This window comes from Myripristis murdjan, chromosome 15, assembly GCF_902150065.1.
Source record: "Myripristis murdjan chromosome 15, fMyrMur1.1, whole genome shotgun sequence".
In the NCBI taxonomy this organism is placed as follows: domain Eukaryota; kingdom Metazoa; phylum Chordata; class Actinopteri; order Holocentriformes; family Holocentridae; genus Myripristis; species Myripristis murdjan.
This window is the reverse complement of record NC_043994.1, coordinates 19,338,913-19,366,801: the sequence shown is the minus strand read 5'-3', so window position 1 is coordinate 19,366,801 and position 27,889 is coordinate 19,338,913. Positions and strand designations below refer to the sequence as shown.

Here is a 27,889-nt window from a genome sequence, read left to right as displayed (position 1 = left end):
TTAATTGGGTCAGGAAAAAAAACAATAATAATAATAACAATATTTCTGACAAGAAGATAACTATAATAGTGGCAATATTCCTGAGAGCATGAGTGCATTTCAAGTGTAATGCAGAAGCTCCAGGTAAGGGGTGCAAGTCGACTGGTCCTCTAGGATAACAGCGGAAATCCAACTTCACTCACCACCCACCACACTGGGAAAATAATGTATATTTCACCTGTGGAAGTGTAGCTTCAGTGCACCATTTCTCTCCTTAGGCTCATAAAGACAGGGAATGCCGTGGAGCCATAACTCTGCTGAAAGACTCATTGAAAGGAAATCCTGCTAAGCTTTGCACATGTCCCCTTAGCCTATATTCTTCTAATGTTCTATCCACTTGTTATTCTAGTGTCAGGGTGCAGTGGAGCCTCGCCACAGCAGTGTTAACACCACACCACTGCACCCTGCAGGATTTGCACTCTGCCCTCCCACACTCTATAAATCTACCGCCTCTTGTGAACAGAGGCTGGATTCATCACACATACGCATGCTCACACGTCAGGCACACAGACCCATACACTTTCATGCAGAGAAAATGTACAACTTTATATTATCTAAAATATTATCTAAAGGATGGGAAGGAATGTGGGAATAAACACAAAAGGAAAATCTTAGCAAATTGGTGATAGAAGACTAAAATATCTATTGATTGTGCATGTTATGCTGTTGTATATAGTTTGTATGTACGTTGCGTTATAAATAATATAAATAAGTAGATATTGAGGTAAAAGGCTCAATCTACAGAGGATTAAGTATATTGTACTGTTATGTATGGTTTGTGCTGTTACTGTGTTCTTGGGAGGGTCTAGTGTGTGATTTTCTCCTTTCTCCTTTTTTCTCCTTTTTCTCATTTATTTCATGTAAAAAATGCAGAAACTGTAAACTGATGAAGACTCAAATTACACGGCTTGGTTATGTATGGTATCCTTACATTAACTTATGCTTCATTGTTATGTTAGCTCACCTTATGTTACCTTAGGTCACAGCCAGGCATTCTTAAGAGGGGGCACTGTGTGGTTTTCTGTTGTTTTTTCACTGTGTGTATTTATTTAAGGCAAAAAGAAAAAAGAAAAAAAAACTAACTTTAAAAAAAGAAAGTAAGAGGGAAAGAAATGCAACTTTCCTACCCTACAAATTATGTTGGGTTGGTATGGTCTACCAACTAATGTGCCTTGAAATTACTATGCGCAGACAGCACAGTTATTATGCAAACACAGAGACCCTCTAAGAAATACAGTATCTTCAACCCTGAATTTAGTGGCTCTCCAAAAGTCCTCCCTTTCCTCTCTTCTTTCTACTCTGATCATGAGTCAAGGTTACTTCTCACCTCTCACTCATGATCATGGCATGGTCGCCTCTGCTTTGGGGTGAGCTATGAGGGTGAGTGTGAGGTGAACAAGACAGGTAGACTATTCACTGTGGAGGGTGTGTTTTTCATGAAGCGCATATAACAGGACGGAGGCATTTATGTGCAGCAGCGAGAAACAGATCGGGGTGCTGGCAGGGCAGATGCTATGCAGCACCCGTCTTTACACAGCTCATAAGTCACCTACCACACCACGAGAGTGTAATCTGAAGCTCTTTCTAACTCTGCATAGTCTGCTCACAATAACACTGTAAAGTTGTGGTTATTCCTGAATTTATTATCTACCCCTCCTGTGTCATAAAAGCCTCTCAGCATTTACAGTGGTCACTTTACAGAAGAGGCGGAGGAGGACGAGGAGAGACACAGACGTAGACAGAGAGTTTACATTCCTCTCTGTAGTTCACCCTTGGAGCCACAACAGCCGTATGAATGTATCCTTGGATTTTTAACCACAGGTGATTCATCATCATCTTGAAAGTTAATTGCCTCCTTATCTGTCCTCCTAAATGGCAGCTACCCAGAAGAATAGCCAAAACAAAAAAATAGCATGTCTGTTAGCAATCTGATGACAGTTCTAATGCTTTAGACACTGAAGGTCTTCCTCAGTAGGTCCTGTGTTAATCACACAACAATAAAAACATATTTAATTTGCAGGGTTTTTTTTGTTCTGAGTCATAAATTTTTCTCTTGGTTCAGCAGAGGTTCCACTGAGGGAGACCCACATTTACTGATTAAACAAATAGATAGACCAGTGTCTCCATTTTCCAACACTTTTCAAGTCAGCTGGTTATTTGAGGGTGCCAGAATGCAATATCTTAGATCCCCTATATAGATGTGTGTATTTGAACAAACAACACTGTTTGGAGAGGCTGCTGCTCTTTGCACAAATAAATCAGTGCAATGTGGAAAGGATTTTTAATTAAGTCCTACATTTATTTTTGCAAGACAGTGGAAATAAACTTCCTCAGAAGTGCAAGCAAAGCTCATATGTGTAACAACCGGGCAGGCTTCCCAAAACTGGAGAAAAGGGAAAGATATAAGATGAGAGACACCCTTGCAAAGGAGCAGAACTTCTGGGATTTGAGATGACCTATTTATTTTCTTCCTATTATAAGAGCAACAGACCTCAATTTGAAAATGACTCTCTCTCTCTCTCTCTCTCTCTCTCTCTCTCTCTCTCTCTCTCTCTCTCTCTCTCTCTCTCACACACACACACACACACACACACACACACACACACACACACACACACACACAGCGTGAAAAATAGGGGTTAGGCTTATCGGGTTATTGCTATTCGTCCATCAGTTCCCCAACATTGAATTCCCCGGTGTATCCCAGATCAATGTTGTAGTTATATGTCGCCATCTAGAGGCCTTTTGGGAAGCTCAACCTCTCAGCCACCAGGGGGCGCTGCCTGACAAGTTAATCGTTAAACAGAGAGCGACAAGTCCTCTCTTCAACACCGGAAAAGAGCAGCTGGGCAGCCAACATGTAATCAGCGGAGCCAGTGTGATGTTGTGTAACCAGACGTTTTGTAAGTAATTTCTGTTGTCACCGCACTAACAGTCAGAATAGCATTACTTACTGACATTTACAGGAGCTGACATGTGTTTAGAGGAACTGCTACGGTAGTCGCTGCTTGCTGTATTTGTGTCGCTTAGTGGCTAGTTCCTCTGTAACACCTGCAGCTGCTGATGTTCCTCTCGGTTAGCTTAGCATGTTACCACAGCCACGTAAACAATAGACCGTTGTGATTTATTTTGATATCTTTAAGCTGTTGTGAATGCTATTGTTGTAACCCAGGTGCCGTTTTTGTTAAGAACAGCGAGTAGGAATTGTTCCCATGTCTTTGTAGGCCACTGTAGACTAAACATCCGTAGCGTTAAGTTAATTAGTTTAGCCACAGCCACCGGGGCTAGCACGTTAGCTAAGCTCGCTTGCTAACTGTGGATGCTGAAGCTAAAGTATTACATTTTTGTGAAACTATAACGATGTACAGTGAGAGCTCAGCAGATAAATGGGTCTCTCTGGTGGCCCACAGTTCATCATTTCACTGATCCCTGTAGTCACACTGGTTGTTTGGTGACATGTCTTGACTTGACAGCTGAATGACTGACTGAGGGCTGTCTGTCTGTCTGTCTGCAGTTGCATCACCATGCCAGTAGATGGTAGAGAGGACCAAGAGCCCTCTTCTCTCTCCAGCCCGGCCAGTGCTGCCCTCACCCCGGGAGGGACAGAGGAGGATGGGACCAGCAGATGCTCAGCGGTTTTCTCTATCCCTCAAAACAACCAGGGCTCGGAGGCTGTGGCAGCCTATCCTATCAACAGTGGACCTGAGGAGGGCAGCAGTGGTAAGCTAAACAATGCTGAGGCGGAAATATATGGTGTATGAAGAGAACAGTGATACAGATCATTTATGACTGTAATCAGTCGCATTTAATCTGTCAATGGGGGCTGAAAATAAAAAAAAAACATCACTAGCTATTTCACTTCTTTGTATAATGTTTTGTGTGATGTGTTCAGGTGGCAAGAGGCCTGGAGCCTTGCTGCAGATCAACCGGCAGCGTATCCAAGCAGCATCTGCCAGCTCTGGAGCTGTTGAGCTGCAGGACCTTGGGGTGGCAGTGTACGACCAGGATGTCCTGGAGCAAGGTGTCCTGCAGCAAGTGGATCAAGCCATTCAGGAGGCAAATCAAGCTGCTGCCAAGGCTGAGGCTGAGAAGGAGTACCAGTCTGTGCTGGATGATGTCAGGTAAAGGATCTCTGTTTGTTGTTGCCATAGCAATCAGATGATCCTCCTGGGGTCCAAATTAAATCTTAAATGTAACTGACATCAAAATATGTTTTGATGACTTGTGGCCGAGTCAGCATGACTCTGAAGATACTTTAAAGATTTTCAGTTTTGTCCTTATCAGATTAGTGTATTAAAAGTCTTCCATAAGCCAAAAGTGTCAGTAGTTTTTAAGCGATTGCAAATTCACAAATTTGTTTTTGGCTTGAATTATACTGTAAACCGAGTCTGAAGTTTGTTTATTTATTTATTTATTTATTTATTTATGTAAGGCAAGTTATGTGTATGGTCTCAATTCTATAAAAAATAAATATTAGGGACTGTTTCCTTTAATAATTTCTGGCTGTTTGCATTTCAGGTCGGTTACAGCAGCTCTAAAGCATATCAACAAGATCATAGAGCAGCTGTCTCCCTATGCTGCCTCCAGCAAAGACATCAGTAGGAAGATTGAGTCTGTGAAACGACAGAAAGAGAATAAGGTAGATAATATGATATGTTTTTAAATTACAGTGATTGTAGTTCATTTGAAATTGTTTTATTAAGGTTTTCTCTGAAATGCTAGTTCTAATTTCAACAAGCAGTAAGCTCCTGTCAAGACTGAGTTCTCTATGACACAGGATCTCTGTCAACAGGACAAAAATCAAGCTGTTAAATAAATAATAGCTCATCCATGAAGATAATGCTGATATTGACAATGTTAATGATGCCAACTGTTTTAATCTCAGGAGAAGCAGCTGAAGAAGATAAGAGCCAAACAGAGGAGACTACAGGCCATATTGGGAGGGGAGGACACACTGAGGGTTGAAGCTGAGCTACTGGCAGAGGATGATGGGGAGGAAGGTGAGTGGGTGGTAGAACTGTCCTGCATCATCCTCTGATTTTTTTTTTTTTTTTTTTTTTTTACATCTCCAGTAGTTGTATATTTTGTAGTTGTTTCTCTAGTTTACCTTTTCTTTGTTTTGTTTTTATGAACTGAACCAAGACCAATCATTTGAATTGCATTCTATGTATAAACATAAACAGGAAACCAGCTTTTTTTTTCTCAGTTCTAGAAAATTTTACTTTATATGAAATGTTCAAAAATGAAGAATTGGTCCATGCCAACCCTGTGTCCAACCCTGCATGTTGTGTGTGTTCTGGCAGAAGCAGGGCCGTCCACACTGGGCAGCATGCTCATGCCGGCTCAGGAGACAGAATGGGAGGAGCTTATCCGGACAGGTCACATGACTCCCTTTGGAACTCGGATCCCACAGAAGGAGGAAAAGAAGGGGCCTCGAAAAGTGATGCTGTCTGAGAACTCTGCCTTTGACCAGTACTTGGCTGACCAGGCCAAGCTGGCGACAGAGAGGAAGAAGGTGCCTCTCCTAAAGAGGAAGAAGAGCTCTGGACTCAGCCCCAGTGGGGAGACCAAGAAGGAAAAAAACAGAGGGGTCAAATCCAAAAATGATAAGAAATTGCAGAAGCGCATGCGGAAGCTCCAGATAACTGCTCTGAGAGCCCACCCTAAAGCTCGGCCCAAACCTGAGCCACAGGCCCCTAAGTCCAGGCGAAAGCACCGCGATGACGGAGAGGAGATGGACAGTGAAGGGTCAGAGTACCTACCCAGTGACGAGTACATTGATCCTGACAAGGAAGACAGAGAAGCTATGGAGGAGGGCTTTGCGGAGGATGACAATGATGAAGAGTACGAATTGAAGCCCTATAAGAGAAAAACTGAGGGAAAAGGAAGGAAGAAGTGGAAGAAGGAGGAGGGTGAGGAGGACGACTACAGCCCTGACAGTTCAGAAGAGGAGGAGGAGGATGAGAAGAGAGGAAAAACGAAAAAATGCAAAGATGATGGAGATGTGGAGTACTACAAACAGAGAATAAGGTGTGACACTTATATCTGCTACTTTAAAAAGGTTCACTTGAATAGTTCCTGTAAATACCTTTAGTAATTTTGGCCACCAAAAGGCTTTAATGAACACAAACAAAGATGATAAGCATAGTTTTGATTCTGGAAAAACTGTTTACTTTGGCTTCATTTACATTGTTTACATTTGTTTAATTTACAAACATTACAGTGAAGCAGACTTGTATTTAGAGTTAGGCTTGGATGTGAAAGTTGCAAAAAAACATTTTTTTTTTTTTTTATCAGAAAGTATGACTCTTGAAAGAATGTATGTACATTCATGCCCAAAAATGACACGCTCGTTGAACACCAGATTTGGCCTTTAACCACTGAGCACATTTGTAATTGCAGTGTTGTGACTGTGTTATTGTTATTCCCTTTAGTTAAAGAGGAAACCAGTTGGTTTCTGCTGGCTCCATAGTGCAGGAGGAGAGTTAATCCCAGATGAGATTGGCAGCTGTTTCTTGACTAAGCAAATTCGCTCCCTGCTCTTCTTCTCTCTCTGCTCTAACACTGGCCTAATTATCCTGCAGCACATGGTTTTATACACTCACTCACTCTAATGCTCAAATTAATGGAAGAGCAGCCCTAATGAGATTTCATATTTATAGCTGCCAAATAAATTGTGTTGGCATGTGTCCTTTCTCTACACTACAGTGATGGAATGTCAATTCAACAGTATTGACACGGCATGGATGGTGAGGCTAGCTTATATGAGGAATAATATTATTAGAGGGGGAGGTATTTGTAGTTGGGTGGGTGGTGGAGTGGGGGAAAGAAAAGTGTAATTAACTGAACCAATGCTTAGTCTTGACTTAATTAGAGAGTGTGGTCTCCCAGGCCCAGCTAAAGGACCAGTTTCGTGGCAGGGTGACAGGCCCAGGCCCAAATGAAGATGGATTCTTATCCTCTCCACCCCACACCTTTCTGGGGAACTCGCACTACTAATTGTCTGTATCAATCTTCATTTGCTGCACGACGACTGTGCCTCTAACTGCCCTCTCTGCTGCTCTATTAAAACTGCTCTCCTTTACATTTCCCTTTTTGCTTCAGATGTTCCACTGCTCACAGGGAATACCTGCAACTCAAAAACATTCACTGTCCATACACCTGTGTAGGCTAGTCTTTAAATACACCACCAACAGCAAGAGGTGGGAGTGGGATACCAGTCTAATGTAAAACAACATATTACTCCTTTTTGTCTTGGATAACGAATAAGCGTCAAGACTAGAAAAGAAGACATTATAGACTCGGACAGTATACCATACTCTCCTGCAGAAATTAGATTTAAATGTCCTTCTATGGAACAAAACAGAAGAGGGCTTACTTACACTGTGAGCACAGCCTCTCTTTCTTGTCAGTGGCACTCTTTTAAAACAGTTCATCTTGACAAGGTGAGGGTTTTACTTTCCTGGTGGAGAAATTAAATAAATTTGAGCTAAAATCCATTTATTTGGAGTGTAACCCATGTTCACAAATATTTACCTGACCCCTCCAAGACCTTAGGAACAAAATCCTGAAACTGTCTGTGTTATTACCCTCTGTGTACTGTAAGTTGACTGTACTGCACACATTTCCTTACTAGGAGATGGAAGAGACAGCGTCTTCGAGAAAGGGAGGAGAAGAGAGAAAGAGATCAGGAGGAGACAGACGACAGTGATGCGGAGTTTGATGAAGGATTCAAAGTGCCTGGTTTCCTCTGGAAGAAACTTTTCAAGTAAGTGTGACATGTTGTGTTCAGAATTGTATTTCATATACATAACAGTCTCTTAGGAATGGGCTGTTGTTAATCTTTGTTGTAGTCGCATTCAGTTATGGAAGTGATTGCCAGCGACTGATGGCCAATTATTATAAAAGAAGTGTATGTGCCCTTCGGAGAATGTCTTTTTATAATTCCATAATAAATGAGTAGTGTTTGTGCGTGGGAACATGTTTCTCTGGTGCCCTCTTGTACATTCCAGCCACTCCTCTTAACAACCTTTGTCCTTAAATGATACTTATACGCCAAAGATAAACATCAGCTGCACACCATAAGCTTTTCGACTGTGATAAGGATGTTTTTTATTAAGAATAATATCATGATACTCTCTTGATCCCTGAATGGAAATTTCGTTTTCACTTGTGAGGGCAGGGTCAGCTATACAACAGTACCCCTGCAGCCTTTTAATGATTCAGTTATTTGCCCAATGACACTCAAAAAGCATGAATTCTCACTGTTAAGGCTGCATAAGCCAGAGTTTCCATTGAAAATCTAATCAGTAGGCCACCCAGACAAGTGCGTTTTGGTTTGCTTAGTCCCTACTTGGTACAAGTGTTTCAAGCTTTTGTGTGCTTGTGTGTGTGTGTGTGTGTGTGTGTGTGTTGTGTGGTCAGGTACCAGCAGACAGGTGTGCGGTGGATGTGGGAACTCCACTGTCAGCAGGCAGGCGGCATCCTGGGAGATGAGATGGGATTGGGTAAAACCATCCAGGTCATCAGCTTTCTGGCTGGACTGAGCTACAGCAAAGTGAGGACCAGAGGGTCCAACTACAGGTACACATACACACACATCCACACACACAAGCACATGCACACACAAGCTGTGGGCAGAGACTGTGTGTCTGTGTGGTATGAATATTTGATTAGGGGGATTTCTGCTTGAGAGTTTTCGTTTGAATTATTAAACATGTTTCAATTATCAGACTCCTCACTTTCTTACTGCAGACATCAAAGAAAACACTGGCACTGTGTATCTGTGTGTGAGAGAGAGAGAGAGAAAGAGAAAGAGAGAGAGAGAATGTGAGTGAGTCTCTTCACAGCCACTTAAAGGCATCTCTGACGCATGAAATGGAGGGTTGGGGGGCCACAAATCAAACACTGAAAACATGACACGGTGGCGGCGATAATCTGTTTTTACTGCACAAATGACACTCACCATTCAGTGGGTGGAGCCTCCCTGATGGTCAATACTCTGTCTGCTGCAGACGCCCACAAATTGATTGCTTGCAAACTCAATTATAGCCCAGTATCAATAGCTTCCACCAAGCTGAGGTTCATACCAGCCCATTAGTGTGTGTGTGTGTGTGTGTGTGTGTGTGTGTGTGTGTGAGAGTGACACCGGCTCTTTTAAATCTTCAGAGGAGTTGAGTTTGTCCCTTTGCTTATTTTCTGAATTGTACTGTATGCATGGCAAATCGGGGAATTTCTTTTTCAGAAAGCACATTCTGCATTGTAGTGCCTGTTCTGTCACCTCCCTCCATCTCCTCCATGTTTGAGTGTGCCACACATGCACACCAAGCACATTTTTATTCATTTACTTATTGGAAAAAAGTCACTTATTTTCTCAAATCTGGCATATAAATGATTGCTGTAATTTACTTCAGAATTGCTGAGACTATCTAAAACTCTATGAGCCCTCAGTTCCAATGTGGCCCGGTGTAATCGTGGGTTCAGGAGAACATTACCACCTGTGCTTTGGTGTTTCAACATCTCTCTGTTGTATTTGGTCTTAGGTACGCGGGTCTGGGTCCCACGGTCATTGTGTGCCCAGCTACGGTCATGCATCAGTGGGTGAAGGAGTTCCACACCTGGTGGCCTCCGTTCAGAGTGGCTGTTCTGCATGAAACCGGCTCCTTCGCTAGCAACAAGGTGTGTGTGTGTGTGTGTGTGTGTGTGTGTGTGTGTGTGTGTGTGTGTTGTTTTTTTCATAAGTGTATACAGCTATAAGTTTTCTACAGTGTGTTTTTTTCCTCTGGGGGGCACCAGAGGTCTGTTTATGCAGCATTAGCCCTAACCTTCTCCCCTCTCACTCCTCAGCCTGCACAGATTGAGGTGCTGCACAGACACACTCTCTACTGTGGGTGCAACCAGGGATGCACTTACAGAGAGATGTACTGACAGAGGTTTGTGTACTTTTTGTGTTGGTGTTACAGGAGAAGCTGATTCCGGAGATAGTAGCATGTCACGGTATCCTGATCACCTCGTACTCAGCAGTAAGGATCATGCAGGACTCCCTGCAGCGATATGACTGGCACTACGTTATACTGGATGAGGGCCACAAGATTAGAAACCCAAATGCTGGAGTTACCATTGCTTGCAAACAGGTATTGTCTCACACACGCACACGCACACACAAACACAAACCACCAGTCACTATGCTGTGAAGTTCCAGGCAGCGGTGACTGTTGCTTGTTAAAATGTGTTGATATATGTTGATGTATGTTTGCTCCAGTCATAAAGGTTTCCCTTTTCCTTTACATTATTCCTAGTGATGTCTGGAGATATCACAGCTCATTTTACAGCCTTCAGAAGAAACCATATGCTACCGTTTTTTTCTTGGCTGAGCTAGATAATCTATCAGAGTAAATATTAAACCTTAATTTGATTTTTGTCAGCTCTCTGTTAACTCTTCACTCAGTGTTTTCCTTTAAAGTGAATCCCTCAACAAGTTTCAGAAATCAGTTCCTTCTTTTGCAAACACAAGTGGGAGAATACAGCTTTCAAATGTTCACACATGCTACAACATCGCTCATCATTTGAAGAATACTGATTATATTCTCTTTCCCTCTCTAGTTCCGCACTCCCCACAGGTTCATCCTGTCGGGATCTCCCATGCAGAACAACTTGAAGGAGTTGTGGTCTCTGTTTGACTTTGTTTTTCCCGGCAAGCTGGGCACTCTGCCTGTCTTCATGGAGCAATTTTCTGTGCCTATCACCATGGGAGGCTACAGCAATGCCTCACCTGTACAGGTACTGGAACACAAACACACCGAAATGCACACTTCAGCACACTTAACATGCATGTACATACAGTACAGTACGACAGATTGAGTGATAAAATACAAGAAAAGAGGCCTGTCATAGACATGAATGCACAATTTTTGCCTGGTTCCCTGTAAATGATAATAAAGGACATGGAAGCACAAGAGGAGGAGAGAGATGGAATAATAGAGCAGTCAAGTGTAGTTCAAGATAATGTAGGTACATGCAAAGGGACTGCAGTACATCCCCAGTGTGCGAGAGAGAGGGAGAGTCTAAAGTGGAGAGGCAGTGAGCTTTGTCATTAGTGTCCAATCGTTAATAATCCACTGACTGTATGGATTTAATTATTTAAGCTGGCTATTGATGCTTCTTCCGCTGTCGATAATAAAAACCTTTACTAATTATTGATGTTATTAAATGGTCAGAGGGCTGAGCTCTGCTGGCTTATCTTCTCCTTGAAATTCTCACGGCAGCAAAGCAGGCCCCTTAGCTGATGTTTCTGTGTATGTGTGTCTGTCTGTATGTATTTAAAAACATATGTGAATGGGGTGGGGGTAGGTGGGAATGTGGATGGATGCGGGATCCATTACTGAAGCACGCGTTTACACCCCCATATCAATCCACTCAGCAGCTTAGGCAGAGACCACTGGATCAGCGGCAGCACACCCCTCTCCCTTCCACTCTAGGCTCCAGTGAGCCCTATATCCCAGCATGTTATTGTCCCCTCCAGCTTTGCCAAGGGTTTCTTTGATCCCCCTGTGGACCCCCAGTGAGTTAATGTTTAAAAGGCTAACTGGCCTTTAGACCTAACTCTGGATGAGGTGTAGCAGGTTATTTGCAGGAGGGGGGGTCCTAGCGTGGGTTGAGACCAAGTGTGTTTTTTTTTTTTTTTGTTTGTTTTTAAGCACCCCCTCCATTTCAAATGGAGCAGGCCAGCAGTAGTGATGAAAGAGGAGGGCTTCATCCCTTGAGACCAACAGCACTCTGATCAATGTTTAATGGCTCATTCTGCTGAGAGGGACAGAGAGAAGAGGGAGGTGATGAGAGAGAGCATAAGAGGGGCTAAACGACAGTCATGCCCCAGGATACATGCACACTGACAGGTGTGAGCGTGGATGGGATTGTTTGACAATTGTGTGCTCCTTTTGTCTGAAAACAATTTGTTTCTACTGGGGTGTGGCTGCGAGTGCTGCAGGGTTTAACTTCTCTTGTAAATTTTCAGGTCCAGACAGCATACAAGTGTGCATGTGTGCTGAGGGACACCATAAACCCTTACCTGCTCAGACGGATGAAAGCAGATGTCAAGGCCAACCTCTCCTTGCCTGACAAAAATGAGCAGGTATTCATCATGCCCTAAGATGTTTGACCCTGTTCTGTCTTAGCTATTGAACAGGCTCACATGCCTGGACCTCTGAACTGGGGAGGTGTTTATTTGATTGGATGTGACTGTATGTGCCACATCTAAGGAGAAGTTGATGAATGTGTGTGGACCTTGTCAGGTGAAGCCAGCTAATAAAGTCCTGGTAAAGTAAAAGGAGCAGGTATTCATTAAGGTGGCTGGTCTCTGGTCTGTCCTCGTGGCTGACGCTGGTTGACTCCCCAGTCCACTTCAGTTCATTAAGTCAGTCCCATGGGACAGCAGTGGCTCCTAAAAACACGCTGCTTCCCTCTCATTTCTCTACTCACACTCTCCACTTCATCAAGGGGCTTTAAAGAGGATGGTTACTGCTCATTACAGCTCTTTCTCTGCGTTTTTGTCTGTGTGTGTGTGTGTAGGTTCTGTTTTGCAGATTAACAGAGGAGCAACGGCAGGTGTATCAGAGCTTCTTGGATTCCAAAGAAGTGTACCAAATACTAAATGGTGACATGCAGGTAACCCTCACTTTCAGAAAGCAGAAGAATTTCACGGTGTACATGTTGTTACGCTTGTTTCATCTGGGCCTCTGTGTGACCCATGCCTTGTAACAAGGACAAGGAGGGCAAAACGTGGAAACGGGGGAAGAATTCCGGGAACAAGGCATGGCTTATTCATTATTTAACCCGCTAACTGATGAATATCAATCTCCCTCTCCCATTATGCACTGTCATTCACATTTGTGTGTTTTTTATGCCCTGCTCTCTCCCGTACACTTCAAAAGATCAACACCTTGAAGTGGCATAATTGGCCTTTTTTTTTTTTTTACTTGCACATGTTATTATACCCCTAATAGCACGAGTGTAGTATGCTTTATGATGGATCTCTCTTTAAGGAGGTTGTAGCCAGACCTATCCTGGTGAGAGATACTCTATGAGCCATTTATCACCACTGACCCAAATGGACATGGTCAGAGAGCCAAGGGTGACCACAGTAGATTACAAACACACACACTCGCACTCACAGAGCTACTCAGTGGTCACTTTCAGTCCATTAACCACCATTACTAATGCAGTGACCGCTGGACCTTCATCAAGCAACGGAACCTTTATTGTCCGTAAATAAATTATGTAACTCATTCCTGCAGACTAAAGTAAATGTGTGTTTGTTTAAAAGTGGAACGCTGTAACATGCAGTAAAATCTGTACCAACCTTTTATTCCACTTAGTTAAGTGTTAGGGTGTTAGCGACCAGTTTTGTGAGAACCTGTGTTAAAGTAGCTTTGTGTTGTTCAGGTGTTCTCGGGTTTGATAGCACTGCGTAAAATCTGTAACCACCCGGACCTGTTCTCGGGCGGCCCACGGATACTGCGGGGCATCCCGGAGGACCAGCTGACTGAGGAGGAACACTTTGGCTACTGGAAACGCTCGGGAAAGCTGATAGTGGTGGAGTCACTGCTGCGTCTCTGGTTCAAACAGGGCCATAGAGTCCTGCTCTTCACTCAGTCCAGACAGGTTAGGAGCATGTTGCTGTGCCTCTCTTCTAAAGTAATAGCCAATATTATAGATTATAGACGTTTTTCGTTTTGTACCTTTTAGATGGATGTTTGTATAGGCAGGATGTTTCATTTATTTATTTATTTATTTATTTATTTTTTTATTTATTTTGGTTACTGTTGCATGTAACATTGGCATTGCCAGTAAGTGATGTTTCTCCATTGCATTGCTTTCTGCCCAGAACACACCCATGTGCCTGTAAAACTATTAGGTGTGGCTCTGTGTGTGTATGCGTGTGTACGCGTGTATTATAGAGAAAGAGGGTGTATGTGAGAGAGGCCCCAGCTGTTGCAGTCAATACCAATGAGATTATACCTCAGAGGGAACCTGAGACCCTCCCTGTCGGTATCTCTGTCCATGTAATATTAATCTGCTCTAATCCTGTTAGAGATAATCCAAACCTCAGCCCCTCTTTCCCTCTTTCTCTCTCTGTCTCTCTCTCTCCCTGTCTTTCTCTTTCTCCTCCTCCCAGATGTTGGAGATCTTGGAGGTGTTTGTAAGGGAAAATAACTACTCATACCTGAAAATGGACGGCACCACTGCCATAGCCTCCCGACAGCCCCTCATCGCTCGCTACAACGAAGTAAGGATTAGCCATCTCTAATGACTCTGAGTGTTTCCCATGAAAATCCCCTCCTGTGGGAAATACTTGAGTGGAAACCTGCTCACCCCGGGGTGAAAACACTAATTGATGCCAATCTGTTGTTCATCCTGTTTTTACCTTTGTCTTTTTTCGAGAAATCACAGTATGATCACTTTGCATGCATTTTAACAATATATGGTCACTTGTATTTTAATTAAAAATCAATACTCTGTGTAATGTAGTATTGAAAACCTCAGTATTGAACACCTCAGTTTCGAGCTATGGTCTGATATAATTAAACACAAATGCATGTAAAAATGTACAATCAGTATTTAAAATTTAATGTCAGACATCATAAGATAAGATAAGATAAGATAAGATATTCCTTTATTAGTCCCATGGTGGGGAAATTTCACGCATTACAGCAGCAAAGTGGATAGCAAGATATGAAGCATAATTTACATTATAATGGTAATAATCATGGTACACCTGGTATTATACACAAAATCATTTAATGAGATTAGCACATCATAGTGGTTCTATGATGATTACAGCAGGCCTATCAGGAATGTAGCTGCAATCCAAACAAATTTTGAGGCAATTAAGAGCATTGTCTCTTGTCTTTTTGTATTTTCTTTATCTCACAGGACAAGTCTATATATATTTTCCTGTTGACCACTAAAGTTGGAGGTCTGGGAGTCAATCTAACTGGAGCCAACAGAGTTATCATCTATGACCCAGACTGGAACCCCAGCACAGACACACAGGTCAAACACACACACAATGATTTAAGCAAAACATTTACTAGAGACATGATTTTTCAGAGTTTTTTTTTTTTTCTGCAACACAAAATTTCCAGTTGGATATCAGTATTTCCTGCTTTTGATTGTTTTGTATGTATTTAATGACATCCTTTTATTTACTTACTGTACTGTGTTCTTAAATAATCGAATAATTTGTCCTAATCATTTCAGTCTATGTTTTTTTTTTTTTTTTTTTTTTTTTTTTGTGCGCAGGCACGAGAGCGAGCATGGAGGATTGGGCAGAAGCAGCAAGTGACTGTCTATAGACTTTTGACTGCAGGAACCATTGAGGAGAAAATCTACCACAGGTGAGATGGATGCACTGGCAAAGCTGTGTTTCGTTTTTATTATTTTTATTATTTATTTACTTTTTCATATTCTTTTCATTTTTTTATTGCAAGCACTTCACACTTAATGGTTGCAGAATTTAATACTTTCTCAATCAAAAACAAGATTTTTTTTTTCTCACAGGTGATTGTTCAGGCTTCTGTCTTGGTGATTTATTTATTTATTTGTTTGTTTCATTGACTTCACACTGCCATGGATATTCTTCTGTAATAGCATGACTAATTACTCACATCACCGCTGTATTACTACAGTACTCAGTAATTGAAAAGCTTCGCTGCATTATTAAATGGCCAGTCTAGGATTTCTAAACTGTTGCTCTGTTGAGTCTAGGGCTTGCTGGGATTCTATTTTGATACATACAACAGTGAAGTTCACTACAGTCAGCATGAAGGAAGATTTTTTTTTTTTTTTAATGTGTGGATATCAGTCTTCTTGGTTTTTCAATATCGTCGTAATAAATCTTTGTTGTTTGTGATGATCTAATATTTTCAACCAGCAGCCAGACTACTCTGGGGTGTTTCCTGCTGAGGTAACAACGTTGAACAGTTGTACACAAGCATACAATGTAATATTTTATCTTTTGTCATTTAGGCAAATCTTCAAGCAGTTTCTGACCAACCGTGTTCTGAAGGACCCCAAACAAAGACGCTTCTTCAAGTCTAACGACATTTATGAGCTCTTTACGCTATCCAGCCCTGATGGGAAGCAGGGGACGGAGACTAGTGCCATATTTGCAGGTTCGTCGATGTGTCTGTTTTTTTACCCAATTGACTTAATTCTGTGCAATGCTATTATGAGATAACAGACCCAAATTTCCCTAATTAACATGTTTCAGATTTTTGCTTTGACCCTCACAGGTACAGGCTCTGATGTCCAGGCTCCCAAGAAACCAGAGAGGCCAAGGCCATCACATGAGTCAAACCATTTCAGCCATGCTCATAAACACTCACCAGCCAGCCAGAATGACACTCGCACAGATGACAGCCATTCCTCAACTAACATTCCTGCATCGGGAGATGGGAATGTCTCTACATGCAGTTACAACTCCCTGGGTAAACCAAATGTCCTGACAAACAGTCAGAACACCAATCAAAATGGGGTAGACGTGGAGCCAAATATTTCACCCAGTAAACAGCACTCAGGGGAGAATCACAGAGACTTCAATGTACCGACAGCCAAACACTCCAACTCACCCAGCTCTCACAGAGACAAAGCCTCTGCCCTGACTAGCCCTCAGAAACAAAGGGAAAAGAGGAAGCACTGTGACCCAGCTGACTCAGACAGACGAAAACATAAGAAACACAAACACTCCCGGGATGCTCGGTTTGAGGGCCACCGAATCTCTCACTTGGTGAAGAAGAAGACTTATCAGAAAGAGGAGAGTGAGGACGGGAAGGAGAAAGAAGACCAGAAGAAATGTGACGATTATGTATTGGCAAAACTCTTCAAGAAATCTGGTATGTTTTGTGCAGGAACAAAAAAACTGCAGTCAGACTTTGCTTCATTCAGTCATTAAAAGGGATGCACCGATATGCTGGCAGATTATCTGTATTGGCCATACCAACTTTCAAAAGCATTATCTGTATTGATCCAGTGTTATTTACTATTGATATCTTGCTTATTTTGAAATTGAAAACTTTTTCAAGATGGCTTTTTTTTCTAGGATCATGTCACTTTAAGTATAAAATTACTAAAAGTAAAACTGATTTTGTTTTGTTTAAAAAATAAATATGTACAAAAACAATTATTTTAAGACAGGCCTGTCTGAAAAATGTAACCTGTTTTACACCTTAATTTGTGTTATGATTCTCACAAAAATGCATATCCGTATTGGCTGTTCTGAATGGGAAGATGTTGATAATCATTATCGGCTTCAAAAAAATCATATTTGTTGTTCCATGTAAATGACACAAAACATTCAGATTTTCGGTTACCTGTTTCCTTCTTCAGGTATCCACAGTGTGATGCAACATGATACCATCATGGAGTCATCCAACCCTGACTATGTTCTGGTGGAGGTCGAAGCCAACAGGGTGGCTAAAGACGCCCTGAAAGCCCTGAAGGTGTCCCGCCAACAGTGCAGGCTGCCCTTCAATAGACCCCCTCCACCACCTGCTAGGTACACGCACACACACACTCATGATTACACTCTCAAGGGTTGTTGCAAGAGCCACTTGAGTTTTACATATCACATCTTGTGCAAACATTTTTTTACTCTTCACTGTCTTGCTCTTTAGGAAACGTTTTGGATTAAAAAAGAATCCTCTCCTGTCTGCACCCTCTGCTTCACCTGCCTCTACGTCAAACAAGTGCAAGGTAACAGTATTCTTAATACAAAAAAGGAATAGATGTAGTTACAGCTGTGATACTGTGATCGATATATGCTGTTGTGTAAATTAATCTGTTTATCTGTTCAGGATGCTCCCATTATAAAGAAGTCTGTTTCCAAGAAGCCTGGTTCAGGAGCTCATTTCAGCGGGGATGGAACAGAAGAAGGAGACTCTAGCTCTGTCCCACTTTCCTCCGCCGCTCTGCTGGCCAAGATGAGAGCTCGCAATCACATCAGCTCGTCCTCCAGACAAACAGATGAGGCAGAAGAAGAGGATGAGGGCGGTGCTGAAGGAACCCGCAGCTCCCCGGCACCCCCCACCGAGCATGACGAGCTGCTAGTGGACCTGAGGAACTTCATAGCTTTCCAGGCCCACATGGATGGGCAGGCCAGCACCCAGGAAGTGCTGGAATACTTCACGCCAAGACTGACCAAGGAGCAGGCCCCGGTCTTCAGAGAGCTGCTCAGGAGCATCTGTGACTTCCATAGGACCTCAGGACAGGAGGGCATTTGGAGACTGAAAGAGAGCTACCGTTGAATGGGCGAGTGATAGAGGTTCGAAGAGATTTCTGTAGACTAGGAAAAGTCTTTCTTACTGTTTCCAGCTGTCCTGACCTTATATAAATCAACCTCCAACTGTTTTTATGGTGCTAGTCTGTCATTTTTTGAAAACATTACTTCTAAACTGTACTTATGTTGATGTCTCTGGTGTGATGTGATATTCACAAAAATACAGTGCCCACACCAGATTAAGTGGGTAATTTTACATCATTGCCGTTATTTACTGAAGGACCATATTGCAGGAAGAGCCATTTCACAGATTTGTCAATTAAATGGGCTATTTATAATAGTTGATAAATCATATGATTATATGATAAAACAAAGTCTTTAGTAGGGAGCAGCCCAACTCATGCAATATCTAATTTATTGCAGCTGTGACTCGGGTGGAGCAGGAGTGTTTTGCTCTTTCAAGCACCATTGAAAATGCATTTGTTTGTTCGTTTTATACCTGAATGTACTTGAATTTAGTTGTTTTATATTGGACTGTAAGTTGAACCTGTAATGAGTTTATTTACACCCAAACTTTGATACTGCCTCACTGATGTTGGATTTTTGTGATAATACTGCAGAAGTAGTATGATTGTTATATGCAGAGGAAAATTACGGAGTACTGTGTCATTTTGTAAATAGATTTTGCTGACATTTGTAATGGCTGACATTTTTTTTCTTCATCTATATGGATAAAGGTTGAAGGGGAAATAAATACTCCAAAGCAAAATAAAATGATCTACCTCTACGGCTTTGTGAAATCTGGGGCAAATTGCAGAGCTGTTTAGTTTCTAAGTTTTACACATAATATATTAGCATGGGAATGCATTGCATATTGGTTGTAATAAACCCCTAATTAATGTGATTGCTTGTCCTTTTCCCGCCTGTGTATTTAAAATAGTTAGCACACACTCAGGACCAATAGCTTGAGCAGTAGAAGAAAGATAGTAGATAGAATCTGAAGACTTTTGATTGACTGTCTTAAATTTTGGCTTATGCATGCCGTGCATTCGAGTGAAATATTAAATCTAGTGTGGCCTATTTGCTACCCCATGGACACTTGTTCAGTGGTTGGATGGGTGTAAAGTTATGTTATTCGGGCCATGGGTACGTTTTCTCGTTTAGGCTTTACATTGTTTTTAAGCTTCATGTCTTGATGTCAAAACATTTTTGTTAGTTTTGTGTCAGTGTGGAACAGCATGGCAGAGGCGCTCAGTGGCTCTCACCATGGTGCTGAAACATAGCTGGGAGGTTCAGGGTGGAAATCAAACCAACATGAACACAGAATCTATAAAACTGCTTGAAACTTACTTAAACAATTATTCCAAACCAGCGAACGTGTTTGCAGAATTCATTTAGTCATTTAACTAATCATAACAGGCGGGGAGAAGAAAGGGGCTGAGGGGAAGCAGATGGGGACACTTTTTGTCTGATATCAGGCCCGCACTCTTGTCAGAGTTGTCTAGACCAAATATTGGAATAAAGTTATCAACCGTTATTTGATTTCAATTTTCTCCACACACCTCGCCGAGGTCATAATAACAACTTTATTTTCAGTGGTGCATAAATTAATTACGCGCATTTAATAACTAAAATATCATTATATTCCCCCTTTAATAACATAAACGCTGCACGCCAGGGAAACCCTTAATAGCGCGGGGCCCTGTAACTGGCCATTATCCGCCTGTAATGATATTACAGAACCAATTACGCGCCATTAGAAGGGATTTTCTGCACTTTATGTGGTTTAGTCCAATCCCGCTCTCCTCTTCTAAATTTCAGCTGCTTCTCGAAGCCTCATTTTGCCTCCACCTCAGAGACGCATGGCGTCTGCGCTCTGCCGTCCCAGATGCGCTTTAAAACTAATTGAAAGGGTCCCGCAGCAGATCATTTATCTGAGGAAGCGAAATAAATCGCAGGACCCCTTGCTGTGAACAAAATCAAAATTTTGGCCTTGTGAGTGTTCTACACACGCAACCCCTTGTAAAGTGGACCCGCTAACACACCCTGACGAGCAATTAACCCACCCGACAGTCAATCTAAAACCCAAAAGCAGTCATCCTCCTTTTTTTAATATATGAAAGAACCAAATAAAAAGTGCACCGGATATGTGTGCATGTTTATGGTTAGGGAATAGGCTTGACTCTGGAATAACAATCACTTGTGATGAATTTTTTTGGCACCACAGCAGAGCTGCCGTTTGCCACACGAGGTACAACTCTCTCTCTCTCTCTCTCTCTCTCTCTCTCTGTGTGTGTGTGTGTGTGTGTGTCTCCCACTACTCTCTCTCTCTCTCTCACACACACACACACACACACACACACACACACGCACCAGGGGTTGTGGGTGAGAGAGACAAAGCCGTGATAATCCGATTAGGACCAATTAGGCGTGAGATTCTGCGACACGAGCTGAAAGCCTTAACACTCTATAGACAGTTATACAGTTATAGAGACATCTGGACACTCCCAGTGAGAGAGAGAGAGAGAGAGAGAGAGAGAGAGAGAGGTCTGGACACTCCCAGACACAGAGTCAGAGTCCGTGGAAGTACAACAGCCACTTCTCTCCAGAGCAGGAGCCCGCAGCATCCTCACTGCAGGTAGGCTGCTCTCTCACCAGAGGGCTTTCTCAGCATCATCTCTGAATCCTCCGAAATCCACTGCAACGATGCCATCTCTTCTTGGAACGATTTCATGATTTATTTTCCCATAATGCCTAATCCAATCCTCATAGGCTGTAGCCAAATGCAGCTGCCGTAGCCTGCTGAAAGGTTTGGGTTGAAACTTTTCTCTCTTTGCAGATTCAGATTAGCAGCGCCGAGACGAAATGTTTTACTTTCACTGTCCGCCTCAGCTGGACGGGGAGTGCTGTCGGTCCAACACACGTAAGTATACTTATTATTTACCAAATACAAATTTCTACAACCTCATTTTCAGATGATTTCTACCGCGTGTGGACCGGGGACACTGATTTTTTTTTTATAGTGGCAAGTTTCTCTGCAGTGTGTGCGCCTTAGACAAAAGTTTTGCGCAATTTGTGCGCGGCTGTAGTTTTGTTATTGTGGCTGCTGGAAGTCGGAAATCAGGCCTGCAGAAATATTTTGCCTATTTATAACATGCATATCTTTGACTGAAAATGAAAATGGCATTGTGTCTATGACTGAAATGCTCTTTTTATTTTGACACAGTGTTTTAAATAAAAAGATGGACATAGGCTATAAACTCTCTCCTCCAGTTGGTGCATTGTCATATGTCAACCAACTACCAATATAACCTTCACAAAAATCAATTAGCCTTTATTTTTCAGGAATTTGTTGATTCATGCTATTTCCCTTCAAATTCCACCTATCTTACATCAGTTCGGTGCAACCTATTGCAAAAGTGCCTCATAAAGGTTCATGCCGGACTAAAACGGAGAATAAACTCTATTCCGCAAATAAAAAGGTGTGTAAACCAGATTTATCTTTGCTCGTGTCATTATGGTGAGTGTTTGGTGGTTTGGCCCCGGAGGCAGAGGAGGGTGTTTTGTCCCGGACACAGATGTTGGGTGTCATGGCTCTTAGACGGTCATGGTTCCCCTCAGACACCCAACATCAATGTTTCATGCACATAATCGAAATATAACGGATTGCAGTGCCTCTCTCAAAAGAAGACAGCAGGTCTGCTTGTGCCACAGCTTCAACAGTCCTGCCTGTTTTGGCCTCAAGCCTGTTTACTGTTACCTTCTGTATTTCTTTTATCTTTTTAATTTTAACACGGAGTCCACATTTCTCCCCGTTAATACATTTACTGAAATTATTTTAATGCAAGAATGCATCACATTTGATATTTTCTTTTTATCCTCTGGTCTTCAATTAACTTCTCAGTGAATTCAAGCGGATTTGCCAACCACGCCCCGGCTGATTTCGATGATGGATTCCTACGTAGAAAACAGCGCAGAAACAGAACAACATTTACCCTGCAACAGGTAAATATATTACACCCCATCACACACGTCTGCAGGAGCTTAGAAATATCTGAAGCTATTGGCAAATACATCTCGGTCGTAAATAGGCCTACTGGTCTTAGAAATATGATTTGAATCTAATAAAGTTTTCCAAAGTGGCGGCGAGCTGTGCTCCATCAATTCCTGCAGTGGCATAAGGCCTGTGTTGGTAAATAGTGTTAAGGAAATACGACATTGTGTCACCACAAATGAAAATATTGTTTAAACAATATTCATATCTAACACCCCCTTACAAAGCAATATTCATGGAGTTTATTGTAATTCACTTTTCTTGAGGATCAGTTAATCTAAATGCAACCGTGGTCCTACAGGCAAAGCAGTTTCGTTAAATTTCCCTTATTAGGCATGCAGGCAAAAACAATTTGTTCATGTTTGTTTAACTGAAAAATAGTTGTTCCTTTTTTTTCTCCAGTAACCTGTTGTAGCTTTGTCAGATGTTTAGGGAGTTTTGGGGGAGCTTTGCATTTTGGAGCATAATAAGTTTAATGAGGTGAAAGAAAGAGAGAAAGAAAAAGGTAAATATAAAGGTAAATAGATACACCGAGCAAAACAAATAAATCCATGGAATAAAAGAGAGTGTTATTTATTTTTTTGCGTGGCAGCTGGAGGCTCTGGAAGCTGTCTTCGCTCAGACCCACTACCCTGACGTGTTCACCCGGGAGGAGCTGGCCATGAAGATCAACCTGACCGAGGCCAGGGTGCAGGTAGGAGCATAATGTGTCCTGGGCACGTTTGACCAAGAGAGGGTAAATTAAGCCACTCTGTCATTCCGGCGATGCACTTTAATAACATCAACATAATGGTGAATATTAGATTAGCTTGATTAATCGGTCATTCATAATTAACCAGCGATAATGTTCCTCACTAATTTGTCCGCGTCTCAAAGGTAGGAATACATCATCCATGCAGATCCTTTCCCGTAACGCAGACAGCAAAGGATGTGCTTTTATAGAGGGCAGGATATAAAAGTATAGCCTTCAAAAAATCTCTCTCTCTACTCTCTATCTCTCCCTTCTCTCTCTCTAACACAAAACACACACGTCGAAAAAAAAAAAAAAAAAACACACACGCACCTTAAATTTGGCAATTTATATTCTGCTCCTGCCCTGCACATATGCGTGGTTATAAACTTGGCCAGATGTAATTAAGTTATGTGTCCTGTATGTAATTTCCTGCATTCCAGATTTGCTTTTGGGTTTTGTTGTGTGCGCAGATCTAATTGTGGGAAATATAATAGTTTGCCTTTTGTTCCCCAGGGTCATCTTACTATCGCTTAAACCCAATGGCGGGGTTGATAATGGAATCCAGCGCTGTAAATTAGGGATTGTAAACAAATTATTCCCCTCCTAATCCGATTACCACATTCCTATTATTAAATCTGAACATGAATCCACCGCAGTATGCAGGGATATTAAACTTACATTATTATTAGAAAATAAATTTCCTTTCTGTTGTAGTGTTGTTGCCCCCCTTTTTGTAAAGTGTCAATGGGCCTCCCCCACATTAAGAGCACGCAGCAAATTGAGATTAATGGAGCAATTATAGCCCATTCAGAGGCGGTGGGGGGGGCGCGACTTCTAGCTGGAAGGTGCAGGGGTGAGATAAGTCCATTGGTTGTATTGTTGTCCTGCCACTAAACTGTTGTCCTTTCTTTATGCCGAATGAATGCATGTGTTTTGTTTGGCTGTTGACATCATTTATACCTCCCATACAATAGGATGGATGCCGAGCACATGCAGACTGACTCTAACCTCCATTCACACATCATGATTAATGCCTGCGAGAACCAAGTCCTAATCGAATCTGATGTTGTCAAACAATCACTAAATAGGGAAATAAACGACTTCATCATAGCTCCCTCTCTCTCGGGCAGCACAACTGTCAGTGGGAAGTCATTAAAATATGATAATGAAAAATTGCTCAATTAAATGTTGTTATAGGCAATGACCTTCATTCAATTAAGATACAAGAACTTGGCTATATATGTTCTCAGCTGTGCGGATGGTGAAGTTTTTGGATAAGTGGCGGACTGTGGGAAGTTAATGGGGCAGACTGCTAGTTTGACACATTCAAACGCATCTTTATATACTAAATCAGAGGGGTTTTAAATTGTTTTTTATCCGCTTGTAAATGATGTAGTGACATATCAGACTGTTTATTTGTTTTAATGTTGAACTTTTTTAGTTAAGGCATATGCTTAAAAGGTTATGAACAGATTATTGTTCTTATACACACAAGAAATGAAGAAAAATCATGCCAGGTCAAATGCAAGAAAAAAAAAAAAACAGTAATAGGAGGGCATGAATACAAAGGTGCATGTAATTTAATGGACCGCAATTTGTCAGCAATGCTGGCACATCATGTGTCAGGCAACACAGTAAAAACAATTTCCACATTAATTAGCCTTGCATAAGTCATATTTAACTCATTTTCTCCCTCTGCCTTTTGTTCTCCTCTGTACCCTCCTTTCCTCCTCCACCTCCGGCCTTCCTCTTTCTCTTTCTTTCTTTTATTTTTTTACACGCAGGTTTGGTTTCAGAACCGCAGAGCAAAGTGGAGGAAGACAGAGCGAGGGAGCACAGATCCTGACGGCGGAAAGGAGCAGATGAGTGAGGGCACTCCTCCGTCTCGCAGCATCAACTCTCAGTCGCCAGTGGACCAGAACAGAAAACAGAAGGAACCACTGGAAATGCAGCAGAGGTGAGAAAAGATGGACAGATGACTGTTGTCGCTTTTGTGAATTAGTTTTTGTAAATGGTTAGAGAAGCTTGTGACTCTGAGGTTGCCGGTCCAAATCTGTAGATCAGTGGGTCTGGGTTTAAATTAGCAGTAAATGAGAAGTAAATAAGAACCAATATCCTGCTTGTGCAGAGTTGTTATTTGAAGATCCCTTGAGCCAGCATACAATGCCCATCTGCTTACAGCTGTGTGTGTGTGTGTGTGTGTGTGTGTGTGTGTGTGTGTCCATGTGTAACCACCACAATCCTCTGATATTGGTCTCCTATATTTTTGCTGTAGTTTACAGTGTGTCCTGAACAAAACTCCCTAGTAAAATAAGGTTTGGGTATGAAACAAATATTGTGAAAATTGCTAACAGCTGCAGAACCAATTGATAAAAACATTGCTATGGTGCAATTAGGTTGGAAAATTGTTGTAGAATTTTTACAATAGGTATTAAAGGTGCATAAAGAAGATAAATCGGTCATCTTAACATGTCCGTGGAGAATGAGATACAGTATCTCTCTCTGTTCTCATGTGCTTCAGCATTAACCGGACAGTGGGTCCCGGCAGTCCATTCTTTCCATCTTGTATACCAGGCACCCTCCTCAACTCTGCTACCTATGCCCAGGCCCTATCACAGGTCGCCACACTTAAAGGTAAAAATAATGCTTTTTATCAAATACTGATAATGAAATGAGTTTTTTAGTGTGTGTGTCTCCATACTTTTTTTGGGAATGTGATGCAGCTCCTCTGTTGTGTTGCAGGAAGTGGTTTGTGCTCCTGCTGCGTTCCCGACCCCATGGGCTTGTCCTTCCTGCCGCCCTACGGTTGTCAGGGTAACCGCACAGCCAGCGTGGCCGCCCTGCGCATGAAGGCCCGCGAGCACTCGGAGGCTGTGCTACAGTCCGCCAACCTGCTGGGGGCAGCACCCGGGCCCGGGGCGGGAGTCGGGGTGCTGTCTGGAGTTGGAGTTACGGCAGCCGGGGTAGCGAGGCCCACTGTGGGTCCTGCCATCGAGGTGCCTGCAACTGTGGGAAGAGGAGGAGACAGCTCCAGTCCCAGCCCAGCCACCAAGGCCCCCGTCCTGGGCAACAGTCCTGACAAACACCCTCACTGCTCCAAGGAGCCACTGGAGAAGAAGTGAGGCAGTGGACATAATGGCCGACCTGGACATACTGATACTCTAAGTCTGTGTGATCATGCCTGTTGTTACTACTCTACCTTTCTCTGGTCCTAAGCAACTGAGCACAACTTCTGACTAACTCCAGAGACCACCCGGGAAGAAGAACTGTTGCTGATATAATGTATGGATGCAACCATTAAAATATTTATTTGACTGTAATTTAATATTGTTTGTGAGAAATACTGAATATTTGGGGCAGTGTTGTCCCCTTTAAAGCACAAGTGTGGTTTTGGAACTATTTCTTTCATGCACTCTTGGACAATATTTGATGGACAAGCATAAATAATACAGTATGTGAAAACAAAGACTTAAACATCCATTTGATAATGTGAATTTAAGTAATCCCGATACAGTTTCTGTCTTACTCATAAAGAGAACAGAGGTTCATATTTTGAATGTTAATGCATGTAAACCTTAAGTGTAGTGCTGATGGTAGGAGATTCAGGATTTCATAGGAGTTTTGGCAATAGTGTTTATGCCATCAGGTCACTAATGGGCTTTCAAACAATCGTCTCTTTTTCACTCTTTTTATTTGACAGTGAAAGTGCACTTTAATATTAATCAGCCATCTTCAGTGTAAATGTGTACATGTGCCAGAATACTGTATGTTCACCGGTGATCCCCAGGCGGACTGAAGCAGACTCAGTGACAGAGCTGTGGTGTCCCTTTCACTCTGTTAGCACATCTGTAGCGCCAGCAGACAGGGAACACTCTAGTCCTGTTGTGACATGTTCTTTAAAACAATTAAAGATGTAGTCGCTCATGTTCCTCTCCTGTTGCCTCTCGCTCCAGCCATCTGTTCTGATACATTATTTATCAGCTTCCCTTAAAGCCGGGAGAGGAGAGTAATCGTGACTCTTATTATTTATTTACTTTTAGGAACGTTTTCTCTCTCTCTCCCTCTCTCTCTTTATCTCTCCTTCTATCACTGAGCATCACTTTTTTAATAAACCCCATTAAACATGATGCATGCTATTTATTACTGCTGAATTTACATTTAAAATGTATCATCTTTCATCACCTCAGGGCTCTTCATACAACAATTTATCATTGGTAACACATGTATTTATTTATTCACTAATTCCTAAATATCTCTTCCTTCGGCTATCCTCACTAGAACAACTCTTAAAGGATAAAGGATCAGCTGATCAGACTGAGAATACTTAACCGCAGAGCACACAACCAGTAGCTGGGCTGATTCAATTTGCGTCCTTGAGGATTTTCAGGAAATTACTTTTGATAGTCAATAACACAATTAAGTAAACTACACACACATTATCATGAATAATTGATAAGAAATTATGTATTACCACGAAGTACTGGTTCAATAATTGATGAGGCGACACCCTGGTGACACAGAGGAGGGAGATAATGTCAGAAGTTGTGCCTGGTGGTACATGGAGTACTGAGCACTCACATCCTTCCTCTCTGTCTCTCTCCTGTCACACCATCATGCTGTACATGCTGTAAATACCCCACAAATATACTAATAAAGCGAGGCCTTCACTGACTAATTCACTAATTTCACTCTCCTGTGGCATTACCGTCTTTTAAAATGCCCTGCGATGTTTCTTTTTATTGGAGCACCATTATGCTCTTACATGCCAGTGGCTTGCACCAACTGTGCA

The 27,889-nt window shown here is 42.2% G+C and overlaps 2 protein-coding genes across 3 annotated transcripts; both read left to right on the top strand.

Annotated features, from left to right (window-relative positions):
- Window positions 1–2,872: 2,872 nt before the first annotated feature.
- ercc6 (excision repair cross-complementation group 6) lies at window positions 2,873–18,444 on the top strand. Of its 2 annotated transcripts, none has more exons than XM_030070115.1 (22): window positions 2,873–2,942; window positions 3,554–3,759; window positions 3,932–4,160; window positions 4,558–4,678; window positions 4,925–5,039; window positions 5,343–6,069; window positions 7,676–7,807; window positions 8,464–8,622; window positions 9,582–9,717; window positions 10,002–10,172; window positions 10,642–10,818; window positions 12,053–12,169; window positions 12,607–12,702; window positions 13,480–13,698; window positions 14,213–14,323; window positions 14,971–15,090; window positions 15,340–15,434; window positions 16,066–16,211; window positions 16,332–16,931; window positions 17,425–17,593; window positions 17,712–17,790; window positions 17,892–18,444. In XM_030070115.1, the coding sequence occupies exons 2-22, from the start codon at window positions 3,564–3,566 to the stop codon at window positions 18,339–18,341; spliced, it is 4,365 nt and encodes a 1,454-aa protein (XP_029925975.1). In that variant the 5' UTR covers window positions 2,873–2,942; window positions 3,554–3,563; the 3' UTR covers window positions 18,342–18,444. The 2 variants fall into 2 exon arrangements, with proteins under 2 accessions (XP_029925975.1, XP_029925974.1); XM_030070114.1 differs by lacking the exon at window positions 2,873–2,942 and adding an exon at window positions 2,989–3,036.
- A 2,463-nt stretch (window positions 18,445–20,907) lies between these two features.
- On the top strand, window positions 20,908–26,349 carry drgx (dorsal root ganglia homeobox). Its single transcript, XM_030070118.1, has 7 exons — window positions 20,908–20,951; window positions 21,153–21,236; window positions 22,218–22,318; window positions 22,960–23,061; window positions 24,885–25,057; window positions 25,622–25,734; window positions 25,843–26,349. Exons 2-7 carry the CDS (start codon window positions 21,179–21,181, stop codon window positions 26,220–26,222), a joined length of 927 nt encoding a protein of 308 aa, XP_029925978.1. The 5' UTR covers window positions 20,908–20,951; window positions 21,153–21,178; the 3' UTR covers window positions 26,223–26,349.
- The last annotated feature ends 1,540 nt before the right edge of the window (window positions 26,350–27,889 follow it).